Source organism: Pelodiscus sinensis, chromosome 25 (assembly GCF_049634645.1).
Source record: "Pelodiscus sinensis isolate JC-2024 chromosome 25, ASM4963464v1, whole genome shotgun sequence".
Classification (NCBI taxonomy): Eukaryota; Metazoa; Chordata; order Testudines; family Trionychidae; genus Pelodiscus; species Pelodiscus sinensis.
In genome coordinates, this window is record NC_134735.1 from 23,718,494 (window position 1) to 23,732,744 (window position 14,251).

The 14,251-nt window shown below is 46.4% G+C and overlaps 1 protein-coding gene across 1 annotated transcript in view; it reads right to left on the reverse strand.

Annotated features, from left to right (window-relative positions):
* RLF (RLF zinc finger) overlaps positions 1-14,251 on the reverse strand; it is a 119,235-nt gene that overhangs the window by 81,762 nt on the left and 23,222 nt on the right. The window contains exon 3 of the mRNA XM_075909195.1: positions 9,707-9,788. Coding sequence (XP_075765310.1) covers positions 9,707-9,788 — 82 coding nt within the window. The remainder of the gene's footprint in view (positions 1-9,706; positions 9,789-14,251) is intronic.

Genomic DNA, 14,251 nt, shown 5'->3' on the forward strand with positions numbered 1-14,251 from the left:
CACTTGCCTGGCCAAAGTTATACCATCTAGGATCACCATCATGTACTGAAAGCAGAGTGGATCGATTTAAATGAAAGCAATTTAAACAAACCAAAAAAAAAAAAAAAAAAAACCATGGACTTAAATCAAGTTTCCCAATTATACTTTTTCACATTTCTTCAAACAATGACACAAAGAGTGTATACGTTGTGTAATTTTTTTAGATACTTGATTTTTATTAATTTAGGAAATTGTACAAAATACTCATTACCTGTGTTAAGTTGCAGATGTAGGAATCTAAGCTGGAATGGTAAGAACTAAATCGTACACACAAACACAACATCACTAACATTTTATTAAGCTAAACCTTAAATGCTACATAAACGTTTCATATTTCCATTGTAGTAGTCTCCGGAGTTGCTGGCTGATGGCTGCCCTTACAGATTTTTATTTTTTAATTTTCATATTTTATTGACTAACACAGTGGCTCCCAATCTTTTTTATACTGTGGACTGGCAAACCCATTCGTGAACTTTTGGCAGACCGGTAACATGTTATTTGCATAGTTATTATGCAAACAAAACGTTACCCGTCTGCCAAAACCCCGACCCCCTGAGCCAACGCGAGCAGACGGCTTCAGCTCCAGCAGTCGCCACATGGTGGGCAGCTGCCACAGCTGAAGCCAGCAGTTTGCAGCAGCTCTGGGGGACAGGGCTGTGGGACATCTTGGCCCCCCGAGGCCCGCAGGGCCAACCCTAATTGCTAGAGCCACCCACCCCTCCACTACCCTCCAGCACCAGCCACTGACCCTAGAGTCCTCTGCACCCCGTCAGTGCCACCCTCCCACCCACCCCAGTGCTAGCCCCATGTCCCTTAGAGCCTCCAGTGCCAGTCTGTTCCTTAGAGTCTCCAGAATCCCCTCCTGTTTCCAATAGTAGCCCCACCTCCAGAACCCCTCAGTATTAGCTTCAGCCCAGAGCACTCCAATGCCAGCCCCCGCAACATTTTAGATCCCCCCCCCACTTGCACTAGCCATGCCCTGAGCCCCCAGTGGCTGCCCTTTCCTCCTCACCTAGCCCTGCGCTGCCTCCCAGCTGCCAGCTAAGCGCTCTTGCCTGGGTCGCAGATGCTCTAAGACTGCTGTACAGGGCTCCGCATGGCCCTCTCACTGTGCAGCAAACCACTCTTCCACATCCAGGAGGAGACCCTGCCCCTACCCGTCGTTGGTTGGCTGCGGCGTGGGGCAGGACACATCTCTCCCAACAGTGTTCCCCAGCCCAGGCTGCCAGCGGTTCATGGCTCAGCACCAGTCTGCAGATCAGCAGTTGGAACCACTGCTTTAACATACAAGTCCTCAGAATACTAAATCTACTAATTCTACAACTAGCTTTCATCTCCCTCGCTGTCTTTTTTATGCAGATCTGATTCCATGTTACCAAAAAAAACCTAGGACTGATTGTGCTTAGAGTGCACTTAATTTTGAAGTAAGCCCCACTGAACACAATTATAGCATGGGGTTCCACCTTTGGGAAAGCTGAGTTACGTTGAAGTAAAATAGGGAATAGACTTGGAGCATTACAGTCTGTGACCACAATATTCCAAAATAAGAGGCATGTATTATCTATCTATATTTTAGAAATTTGTATATCTTTCTGCAAATCTGTTTGTTGAAGAACTGCTCCTAAACAGTAAGACCTAGAAGCACCAAATATGGTATGTAGCTTCCTCTTATCCCAACTTAAAGCAAGGTCATGGTTTGGTTGTGCCAGGAAAATGGGATGTGCCTGGAATTCAATTGTTTTCTATTAACAATGGAAAGGGAGGGGGCAGAGGAGGAATGCAATATTCAGTCACCACATGGGGCAGTGAGCACAGGGGACAGCTATATTGCTGAGTGACAACTGGAGGCAGCTGCACCACCAACGAAGTGACTAGCTGAGGACAGGGCTCACCACCTTGCCTATACCTGTTCTCATGCAGAATAGCGAAGTCACGTGCAGAATAGCGAAGGCAAGTTCTGCTTTTGGTAGACTGCGCCCCACTGTATGGGAACGTCGAGGAATCAGCCAAACAACAAAACTGAAGGTCTACAGAGCAGTGGTACTCACCACCCTCCTGTATGCCTGTGAAACGTGGACCGTGTATCGGAGGCATGCAAGACAGCTTAATCACTTCCACATGATTTGTCTTCGCAGAATATTACGCATCAGATGGCAAGACAAAATACCAGACACTAAGGTTCTCTCTAGAGCAAGTTTACCGTCAGTCTACACTCTGCTGATGAGTGCACAGACTAGATGGGCAGGTCATGTCATTCGTATGCTGGACGAACGTATACCTAAGCAGCTCCTTTTTGGGGAACTCTCTACTGGTAAACGCTCGCATGGTGGACAGAGAAAACGTTACAAAGACACACTCAAGGCCTCCCTGAAGTCGTTCGGAATTGATACAACCACCTGGGAATCGCTGGCACACAACCGCCCTGCCTGGCACACAACCGCCCTGCCTGGCACAGTCTCATCCACAAGGGATACCAAGCTCTCAAAAAAAGGCACATCTCTGAAGCACAACACAAGCGCGTGCTGCGCAAGTCCAAAGCTACCAGCGCAACGATAGCAATGCCTACACATGTTTGCCCGACATGTTCCAGAACATTTGGTGCCCGAATTGGCCTGATAAGTCATCTTCGGACACACTGTATCCGGTCTCAAAGCACTTGGTGTTGAGGTCTTCATCAACCACGATGGACGAATAACTCCTCCATTTTTTGAGGAGTAACGTTGGTTCGAGCCAAGGGGTTTGATTTGAACTAACGCGTCCCGGCGCGCACTTCCTGGTTCGAATCAGCTGTGATTCGAACTAGCGTGCCGGCGAGATCATGCTAATGAAGCATGGGATATTTAAATCCCCGCTTCATTGACCATTTCGAATGCCTGCATTTGCAACCCTAGTTCGAACAAGGGTGCAAGTGTAGACACACCCTATATATCTATACATTGGTCTCTAAGGTTCTACAGCTACAGGACTACTTATATTAAAAGGCAGAGAGAGAGTCTGGAAGAAGGATGTATTACAAAGCTGATCCACATTGTTCAATATATCCATATTTTCATCCACATAATTTTCTCCCAATAAGCAGTTTTCCTTAGGTTTCATTCTTGCAGCTGAGCCCTGCATTTTCTTCTTGCACGGCTTACTCTTGACGTGTTTTCCTTTTTATCAGGGAACAAATTTCTTTAAAATATTCTGAGATGGAAAAAAATCTGGGGTGTAAAAGAGACCCTGTGGCAAAAATGTAGGGGAATATAGAAAGTTGTGTGTATTGTCTAATGTCTTCTCTTTCTTTCCAGTCCATTCCACTGCTCCTTTCTATTCTGCCTCTGTCTTTTCTTATACATTGTCTCTGTCTTTAGATAATGTCTTTACTACTTCAGCCTTGCTTGGCCCAGGGCCACCATCACATAAGCAAAGACTATAAAACCATCTTTTCAAGCCAGTGTCTGTCTTTGCAATGTTAGCTTGCTGAAAAACAGAAAATGAAAGCCCAGAACATTCACAAAGCTGGACTAGAGAGATTCATTCATTTTTAAAAGACTAAGGTCTTCCGTTTAAAAGTTTTCCGTTAAAAGCATTTTCGGAAAAGCACGTCTAGATTTGCAGGACGCTTTTCTGGAAAAGCACTTTTTAGGGAAAAGCGTTGTGGCCAATCTAGACGCGCTTTTCTGCAAAAAAGCCCCGATCGCCATTTTCACGATAGGGGCTTTTTTGTGAAAAACTGTGCCCGAACGGGAGCAGCATAGTATTTCCGGAAAATCACTGACAATCTTACATGAGATCGTCAGTGCTTTTCCGGAAATTCAAGCGGTCAGTGTAGATAGCAGGCAAGTTTTTCCGGAAAAGCAGCTGAACTTGCCAGTCTAGACACAGCCTAAGTGTAGATGTAGCATGTTTGGAATAAGATTTAATTGTAACATTTAAATGAGAAATTGTTTTATTTATGATTAAATATAATCTGATTTAAGTAAAATCTCTCTCATTTTATTTATTTATATATGTGTATATGTGTATATGTGTATAAATAAAATTGTTCCTGCCAGACAACAGGATGACATCACATCATCAGTATGAACAGGCCCTGTCTTCGCATGCACTCCCTGCCTCGGACACTGTTTGGGGATCGGAAAAGCCCCCTGGCAGCCTATCCTGGGCAGATTCTGCCTCCCAAGGGTCCTGCCCACTCAGCTCTGGTCGTGGCCTTTTCAGATGGCCTTGTCCCCTGACCCAGGTGGCTGCTTCAGCAGGTGCAGGGCCCAGGACCCGGCCCACTCATGCTGGGAACAGAGGCAGGACACGGCCAGGCCTGTTCTGCCCGTTGCAGCCCATGTTGGAATGCCATGCCACAGATCTCCCCACAAGCGAGAGGCTCCGGTGACCCATGGCCAGGCCCCTGGTTCAGTCACACCCTCCTGGGCTTGCTGCAAGCTGGGTAGGTCTTTGGGGACGGCGTGGTTATGCTGTACACAGCTCAATGGAACAGCTTCCTTGTTCCAGCCCCCTCTACCCAGTCCCCTCTCTTCTCTTCCCTGCGGCAGGGAGCCTATGCTGGCACTCCAGCACTCCAGCTTCATCCTCCCGCACAAGGCTGAAGTGACAACACTGGCTTCCTGCGGGGGAAGAAAGCCACAAGACTCCTGCACATTGTCACTTCCCTTTCCTCTCCCCCAGTTTGGGGAACAGCAGCACAGGGATATGCTTCAAGGAGGCTTTTCTCACTGCTTGGCAAGGTGGTGAGTGATGGGGGGGCGGTTCTCAGCATGAGGGTGGGAGTGCAGGGGTGAAGCTGGAGTAGGCCCCCAGCACGGCCCCAGACTGCTCACACACACCTGTCAAGCCAAGACCCTGCACCCACGGCTCCCTCACAAACACCCTCCGCTGAGACCCCACATCCCCAGCCCTCTCACTCATACCCAAGCAGAGCGAGACCCCACACCTCTAGCCTCCTTACCACCCTGCCAAGAGCTTGCATCCCTGCCACCTCTCACACCTCCACTAAGACCCCTTCCCCCTGGCCAGACACTTACTCCCAGCCTAGCCTTGCTCCTGCCTCCTCCCCACTGGCCAGACACCCTGCTCCCAGCTCACTCCTGCCTCCAGGCCAGATACCTACCCCCAGGGAGGAGGGTTGGCAAGCATAGCTTTCACGCTCTCTTGATCATGAAAGCCGCTGGGGAGGGTGGCAAGCATAGTAAGCAGGGTTGCAGCCCCCTAAATTTTTGTTAAACATACATTGATTTTTATCCACACTGACTGGAAAACAGTCTGGAGTACTTCAGAGGCAGCAAAGTCACAAGGATCTTAAGTCAGGATAGCTTTGTAAAGAACAAATAATGTCAAACTGATCGAATAGCTTTCTCTGATAGGATAACAAGTCTTGTGAATAAGGGAGAAGAAGTGGACATGATATACCTAGACTTTAGTAAAGCATTTGATAAGGTATTGCATGATCTGCTTATCAATAAACTAGGGAAATACAACCAACATGGGGCTACTATAAGGTAGGTGCATAACTGTTCTCAGAGTAATTATTAATGGTTCATAGTCATGCTGGAAGGATATAACAAGTGGGGCTCCACAGGGGTCTGTTTTGGGACTGGTTCTGTTCAATATCTTCATCAACAATTTAGATGACGGCACGGAGAATATGGTTTGTGGCAAGGAGAATATGGTTTGCAGATTATTAAGTTTGCAGATGATGCCAAACTTAGAGGGGTTGCAAGTGCTTTGGAAGATAGGGTCATAATTCAAAATGATCTGGACAAACTAGAGGAATGGTCTGAGGTAAATAGGATGAAGTTTAATAAGGACAAATGTAAAGTACTCCACTTAGGAACAATCTGTTTCACACATACAAAATGGGAAGCGACTGTAAGGAAGGAGTACTGCAGAAAGAGATCTAGGGATCATAGTGGACCACAAGCTAAGTAGGAGTCAACAGTGTGACACTGTTGCAAAAAAAGCAAGCATGATTCTGGGATGCATTACTAGGAGTGTTGTGAACACGACACAAGAAGTGATTCTTCCACTCTACTCTGTGCTGATTAGACCTCAGTTGGAGTATTGTGTCCAGCTCTGGGCACCACATTTCAGGTAAGATGGACAAATTGGAAAAGGTCCAGAGAAGAACAACAAAAATCATAAAGGTCTAGAAATCATGGCCTAGGAGGGAAGACTGAAAGAATCGGGCTTGCTTAAGCTTAGAAAAGAGAAGACAGAGGGTACATGATAGTAGTTTTCAAGTATCTCAAACGGTGTTACAAGGAGTAGAGAAAAATTGTTCTTGGCCTCTGATGATAGGACAAGAAGCAATGGGCTTAAATTGCCGCAAGGGAGATTAGCTGGACATTAGGAATAACCTTCCTAACCATCAGGATGGTTAAACACTGGAATAAATTACCCAGGGAGGCTGTAGAATCTCCATCACTGGATATATTTAAGAGCAGGTTAGATAGACAGCTAGATCAATGTTTCTCAACCTTTCTGTATAAAGAACCCCCTTTAAAAAAATTATAAGTATCCCCAGTACCTAGTTTTCAGACACACAATTTTTTTTCTCTACTATAGCAACACATTTGTTTAAATTATTTAATCGTAGCCGGGCGGGCGATGAAATTTTTGGGTGTAAAAAGTGACTTTTCTCAAGTACCCCTAAGGGTACTCATACCACTGGTTGAGAAACACTGATCTAGATGGTACTTGGTCCTGCTGTGAGGGCAGAGGATGGATTTAATGATCTGTCGAGGTCCCATCCAGTCCTAGTATTCTATGATCTCTGCCCACAAAGAAGTGATAGCTGGAGGCCTGAGATCCAAAGGGGCACTTTCAGATCTCAGGGGGCAGCGGTGCCATTAACTTTACAACTGTGACAGAAGCTATGAGAATGATTGTGGCCTTGTCTTTTTTTTTTTTTTGGAAGTCACCCTAGGGATCAGGCAAATGTATGGAATTAGCAAGCATAATGCCTGTTTTCCACAGCAAAATGAAGCTGTTAAACATAGGTTCATGCCCCTACTGGAACAAAAAGTTTCATCATTTGGTAGATAACCTGTCATTATAGGAAGCTGGTCCCTCACACCAAATGATGAAATATAGGCTCTGATGGAGCACTGCAGAGAGGACGCATAATAGGGCCTGATACATCCTAGAACACTCAAAATGCTGACTGAAGAGATTTCTGAGCTATCAGCAATTATGTCTGAAAGCTCACTGAAGATAGGAAAGATTATAAAAGATTGCTAGAAGGCAAATATATTGTCATTCTTTAAAAAAGGAAATAAAAACAACCTGGAAAACTGTAGACCAGTCATCTTCACTTCAGTACCCAGAAATATAATGGAGCAAATAATAAAGCAATCAATTTGCAAACACCTAGAAGACAGTGTGATAAGTAACAGTCAGCATGGATTTCTCAGCAATAAATCATGTCTAACCAACCCAATAGTTTTAACAGGGTAACAACCATTGTGGATGGGGTGGGAGAGAAAGCAATAGAGAGAGAGAGATCTTGGTTTTAGTAAAGCTTCTGATACGGTCTCAGGACACCTTTTCATAAACAAATGAGGAAAATACATTCTAGATCAGTGGTGGTCTATCTGCAGGCCACAGGTGATCAGCCCATAGATCCCCTGTATGCCCCCAACTCAACGCGCCTCTGGGGCACTGGTGTAGGGATGTAATAGTTTAGTCGATTAATCAATAAGCAAAAGCTTAGCAATTAATGCTATAGACTACACATATCCCACCACCCCTGCCAGAAAATTTTTTAGCAGGCTGGCCAGCAGCAACACTCAGTCCTGGCTTAGGCCTGGTCTGGGACCTACCCCATGGCAGCTTTGCCTTTAAAGTGTATTAGGAGCCAGGAGGACAGGCAGCTCAGCTCAGCCTCATGCCAGGTCCAAGAGCTCAGTCCCCTGCCCTCCCTGGACAGGGGCTGCTACCATCCCACGCTGCTGCCTCTGTATCAGAGGCAGTAGCGCAAGGCGACAGGCCCACAAGGGGTGCTGGTTTTTAAACTGGCTCCCCTCATGGAGCAGCTCCTGCCTGGCACCCCACGCTGCTGCTTCTGATACAGAGGCAACAGAACAGAGTGGCAGGGAGCTTCTCGGGAGCAGGGCCAGAGCGTACTAGCTACTGGCCCCACATCCGGGGACTATAAAATAATAGTAGAGTAACCAATAAGAATTAATTAAGTTAATCAACTAATATTTAACATCCCTACATTGAAGCCCTTCAATTCTCTACTCCTTCCCCTCTCTCACAGCATTTTTGGAGTGTCATGAATCTGCCAAGGTGGAACATCAGGGATAGTTTGTGGCTATTCCATCTCTGGGAGGGACAGGAAGGAGTAGAGAAAAATTGGGTCTCAGCACTTATCAGCATTATGCACCTTTTAATAATTCAGAGTAACATTTAGTATACTTTCACTAAAAGGGGGGCGATGTGGGAAGGGGAGGCTGGGAAGAGACTGTGAGAGCAAGAGCAGCCTGGTTGGGAAAGGGGGACACATAGTGCAAAGGTTGTACAGCGGGAGACGGGGGAGATACAATGGCAGCTCCCCCCACCCATGGGGCAGGGGAGGGCAGAGGTGACTGGTGGTAGCACCTCAGGGCACCAGATCCTATGTCCCTGACAAAATTTCAGTTACTAAATAGGGTGCCCCACATGCCCCACTTCCACTGTGGTTGCCCTTCCCTCTGCAGACCCCAGTTGCCCCAGGGGAAGAGGCTGCCCCACCCAGCAGCTAGAGAAGAATTCTGAGAGTTTTTTTAGTGTTATAGATATCTACAAACTCCGATCAGTTATGACATGTGTGCGTGTGTGTGTACAGATGCAATGTAAAACACCACATGACCTTTTAAAATTAATTACCATAATAAATATGCAAATATACAAATAAAATGTTACCAGTCTGCCAAAAGTTTGTGAGTGGGTTTAATAGTCCGGGGTATTAAAAAAAGGTTGGGAACTACTGCCTTAGAATACTTGAAGTAAAAATAAGTTGTGTTACCCACCTGGTAAATTCTACCTGTCACATAACCCAATCCCACTCTCTGCTCCCAAACCTATGTTGCTGAACTCATTATCTGATCAGACCCATAGCTCTCCCATCTTGGAATTTCTCCACTGGCCTCCCCAGTTCTGACATAACTCTCACGTGTACAAAGCCATGTACAGCTATGCTATAGCCTACATCTCTTACTGCAGCTCCACATCCCAAGCCAAAGGTGCCAGTCTTGTTGTTTACTTCATCCACCTTGGTCTTTGCTTTTCTCCACGATGCCCACGTGCATACGGCTAAATTTGCAATTCCTGCTCTCCATGACATCACCTTCCATAGTCCCACCTACAAATTCACTTCTTCTGTTTCTATGAATTTATGTATGCATTTAAGTCCAGAAGGGATCACTGATTTTCTAATCTGACCTCCAGTATAACACATGCCAAAAGATTTCCCTATATTAATTCCTGTTTAAAATAGAGTTTCATAGAAATACGCCCAATCTTGATTTAACAATTTCTAGTGATGTAGACTCTACCACAACCCTTAGTAATTTGTTGCAAAGATTAATTATCCTAACTGTGAAAGTGTGTGATTTATTTGCAGTCTGAAGTTGGATTACTTGAACTTCTAACCACTAGGTCTTGTTACAAATTAGTGAAACACACTTACCTTTAAAGACTGATGAAATCCTAACCATACTTCACATGGTAATTCACTTTCAGGCACAGAAAGCAGTAGTTCAAAACAACTCCTGTAAGAGAAGAGCTATACAAGTAAGATCGCTAAAACACTGCTGTAGCAGCATTACAAAATAGCAAGTCTTTTTTTATTCCCACACATGAAACTATATTGAGATTCAGCTATATCAGGGATTGTCTAGACAGTATTTGGTCCTGCCATGAGGGCAGGGGACTGGACTCGATCTTTCAAAGTCCCTTCCAGTCCTAGTATTCTATGATTCTATGGTTGAGAGTATGTCTTAGTAGCTTATAGGTAGAAACAAAAACAATTACAGGGATGCACTAATTATTGCAAAGCCGTGTATTATAAGCCCAGGAAAATCAGCGTTAAGATTCAATTTCTAAGAAATCCAATATGCATTTTTAACCTTAAGTTTGTCCTATAGCGGCCTCATGAAATAATTATACCATGACTAATGGAGATCCTAGACGTCAACTGATTTTTTAAGATTCATATTAGATTTAATGTTCTGTGCCCGTGACATCACTAAAGGCAAAAATTAAGGTCAAGTTACCATTTTACAGCATGATTAATGTCATTTGCCATACCGTACAATGAAATTTAAAAAAAAAAAACAAAAAAACAAAAAAAAAAACACATTTTTACAAGCAGCATGATTCAACTGCAGTGGAGAATGACCATGAAGGGTGTTAGCTCAGCTCTCCTTTCCTGTCCTATATAGAGGTCACACTGAGCAGAAGTCACGGTATGTCTCAGTGCGTGGTCAGAGAAGCTGATAAGAACATGTCTGGTATTGCCAAACACACATACTCCTAAGACATGATAGGTACAGGGCATTCAGCTTGGGGATGTTAACAATTGATTGACTAATCAAGTAATCGATGGAATTTCCATCCACTACTCGATAAGGGGGGGGGAGGCACTCCCTCTGTAGCTCTACACTTTAAATGTAGTAAGAGCCCAGTGGACTCTTACTACATTTAAAGTGCGGCACTGCAGTGGGGTTAGTTTCCTGGGACCACCGAGGTTCTGCCTCCCCACCTCCCCCCACACCGCTGCCTGATACAGAGGCAAAGCGGGGGGGGGTGGGGGGGGAGGGGGAGGGAGGGGAGAGAAATAGTCAAGTAGTTACTGGACTAGTGATTTACATTACTAATTTACTTAAGCACATTCTATAAGGACAGTATCAGAATATCCTGACACCAGGCAGGTACAAACACCACTCAAACAGAAACACCTTGACCTCTCTTAAGGAGATAAGATCAAGACGACAGACTGATGCCTAGAGAAGTTTTGATCAAACCAGTATGTACAAGATAAAAGATGGGAACTAGCCACATCGGGGGCAATAGGTAATTTGTCTGTATCAGAGTATAAAGAGGAGGTCTCAGAGAAAGTGTCTTTGGTCAGCTAAGGGGGAAAATGGAAAGTCCACTATTCACTGAGCCGGCCTGTTATTGATATAAATGTCTTAGTGATCCTGTGGAGTCTATAAGATACTAGGTCCTAGGGATGTAAGCAACTAGTCAACTATCCGATAAGCATAAGCTTAGCAGATAGTATAGTAACTCGAATAGTCGCTTCGTCCACCCTTGCTTCCTCTGCACCAAGGTGGGAGAGCAGGAGCTGGTGCTGGGACGAAGCCAGCTTAAAAACTGGTTCCCTTTAGCACCATCTCCATGGGGGGCAGAGGAGGCCGAAGCGCAGTGTAGGGGACCAGGATTGAGCTGGGAATCAGCCTGACCGCTCTTAATACATTTAAAAGGCAGAGCCACAGCTGAATTAGCTCCCTGCAGACCAGAGAGACGGGGAGCAAAGCAGAGCAAAGCCGCGGAGCACGCGGGCAACGAGCAGCCCAGAGGCGTCTGGGCTGTCCGCTGCCCGCGTGCTCCGCCGCTTTGCTTCCTCTCCCTGGTCTGCTGGAGACCAGGGAGACGGGCCCCGTTCGTAACTGCAGACTCGCGTAACTCGGGGACTGCCTGTATTCAATTCAAAGAGCTCCTTGGGCCTCAGAGGCAGAGTACAGTATTTCAAGGCTAAAGTGGTTGAATTGAAGGAACTAAGGGAGGAGAGAGGTACATGGATGAGGCTTTTCAGGACACTGTAGAACAGCCCCCATGCTGTTAAGGAGGGTGAAAGGCTCAGGGAAGGAACATTCAGGGAAGGAGAACATTCAACCGGAGCAGAGGGAAACCATCCCATAGTTAAGACCCTCCTTCCAGATGATGATGCAGTATCCTCTCACACTGAGGATACCTCTCCGGGGGAGGGAACTCCAGTTATGAGGAAAGGGCAGCTGTTAGTAATGGGGGATTCAATCAGAAACAGGAAAGCATTGGAACTTAACTTCTTTTACAAGTTTGGGACCCATCACAAAGGTATGAAGCACACTACCTTCCACATCCTAATGACTTTACAAGCCAAACAATGGGAACTTAAGATCAATTTGCACCTTCTCTATCAGCTTCATGTAACAGGAACACTAATTCACTCTCTCTCCCACCCCCTTTCCTTCTTTCTCCCACTCCCTATTCCTTATTTATTTTGGAACTGGACTTTTAATACTCCATCTGAAGAAGTGGGTTGTGCCCACGAATGCTCATGATACCATCTACATGTTTTGTTAGTCTTTAAGGTGCTGCTAAACTATTCGTTGTTTAAGTTTTTCCAGTTACAGACTAACTCAGCTACCCCCTCTGAAGCTTATAGGCAGTTGGGTTTGCGATGACCAGGAGAACTGCACTGTGACTTGCCTGTCTGGTACAAAGGTTGCAGATCTCTCCACACATCTAGACAGACTTATGTGTAGTGCTGGGGAGAAGCTGGTGGCCGTGCTACCTGTAGGTACCAATGACATAGGAAAGGGGAGGAAAGAGGTTCTGGAGGCCAAATTTAGACTGCTAGGGAGGAGACTGAAATCCAGGACCTCTATGGTAGTGTTCTCTGAAATGCTTCCAGTTCCACGCACAGGGCCAGGTAGGCAGGCAGAACTTCAGAGTCTCAATGTGTGGCTGAGACACTAGTGTAGAGAGGAGGGTTTTAGATTTATTAGGAACTGGGAAAATGTTTTGAAAGGGAAGGCCTATACAGCAGTGGTCACCTACCAATAGATCTGTGAGCCTCTGACAGGTGATCTTGATCGGTTTGGCCAGGAAGCTATCAAGCGCTGGCACTTCAATTGCCTCTCCCCCACACTGTCACACTACTCTTGCCCTTTGCCTTGGAGCTGCCCCCCTGGGAGCCTCCTGCTTGCTGTGCAGGGTGTGGGAGGGATGGGGGGGGCGGCGCTGATGTCAGGGTGTCCCTCCTCCCCACCACTCCTGTGCCCTATCTCCACACAGAGAGAAAGAGATGGATAGAGCTTGGCAATGCAAATCTGTCACACACACACACACTGTGTATGTCTGGCATTCTCACAAACACACTGTCTTGCATTCTCATCTCCCGACCTAACACATACTTGGGGGTTGTTGATACTTCCGTTACTGCTTGCAAAGTATGGTATTTTTGCTTTTTGACTCGTCTGTGCATTTCATAATTTTCATTTCTCTCTTACGCGTAAATTTAATTATTTGAGTAGTGAGTTCTAAAATGCCTAACCTAACACGGCTGGAGTCATTATCGTTGTGGTAATTGCTGCTCCTGGAAGTGGCTGGCATGTCCCACCAGACCCTGAGAAAGGCAGAGCACAGGGTCTCCACATGCTGTCCTTGCCTGCAGACACCACTCCTGCAGCTCCCATTGACCAATAACGGAGAACCATGGCCAGTAGAAGCTATGGGCTCAGTGGATGAGAAGCAGCACATAGCGCCAGGGAGCCATTGCTGTACATGCCAGCTGCTTTCAGGATTGGTGCAGGGCCAGGACAGGAGTACGCCTGCCTTAACCCCACTGCTCCAACACCCAGAAGCTGTCTGAATTAAACAGTGCCCAGCCAGATGCTCCTTCCTGAACCCGTCCCAGCCCTTAGCCGCCTCCTACACCCAACCTCCTGCCCCAGACCTGAGTCCCCCCGCAGCCAAACTCCTTCCCAGACTTTGCACCCTGAAACCTCTCCTGCACCCCAATCCCCCAACCTAGGCTAAGCCCAGAGCCCCTCCCACACTCCAAACCCCTTGGCTCAAGACCTGTGCCTGCACCTCAACCCCTTACCCCAGCCTGGTGAAAGTAATGAGGCTGGGGAGGCAGTGAGCAGGGTGAGGTCTCAGAGGGTGGAGCAGAGGCGGGGGGGGGGGGGGGGGGGGGGAGGGGGGAAATCAAAGAAGGGGCGGGAAGGAAGCCGGGCAAGGGTATTTGGGTTTGAGGTAGATCTTACATTGCACTTCAATTGAAAAAGTGATCTTGTGGTTAAAAAGGTTGGAGACCACTGCTATAGAGGAAGGATGGGCTCCACCTAAACCAAAATGGAACCAGATTGCTGGCAGGTAACATTAAAAACGTTGTAGAACATTCTTTAAATAAACTAAGGGCTGTGGGAAAGCTGATGGATGTGAAGAAGCATATGGATCAGAC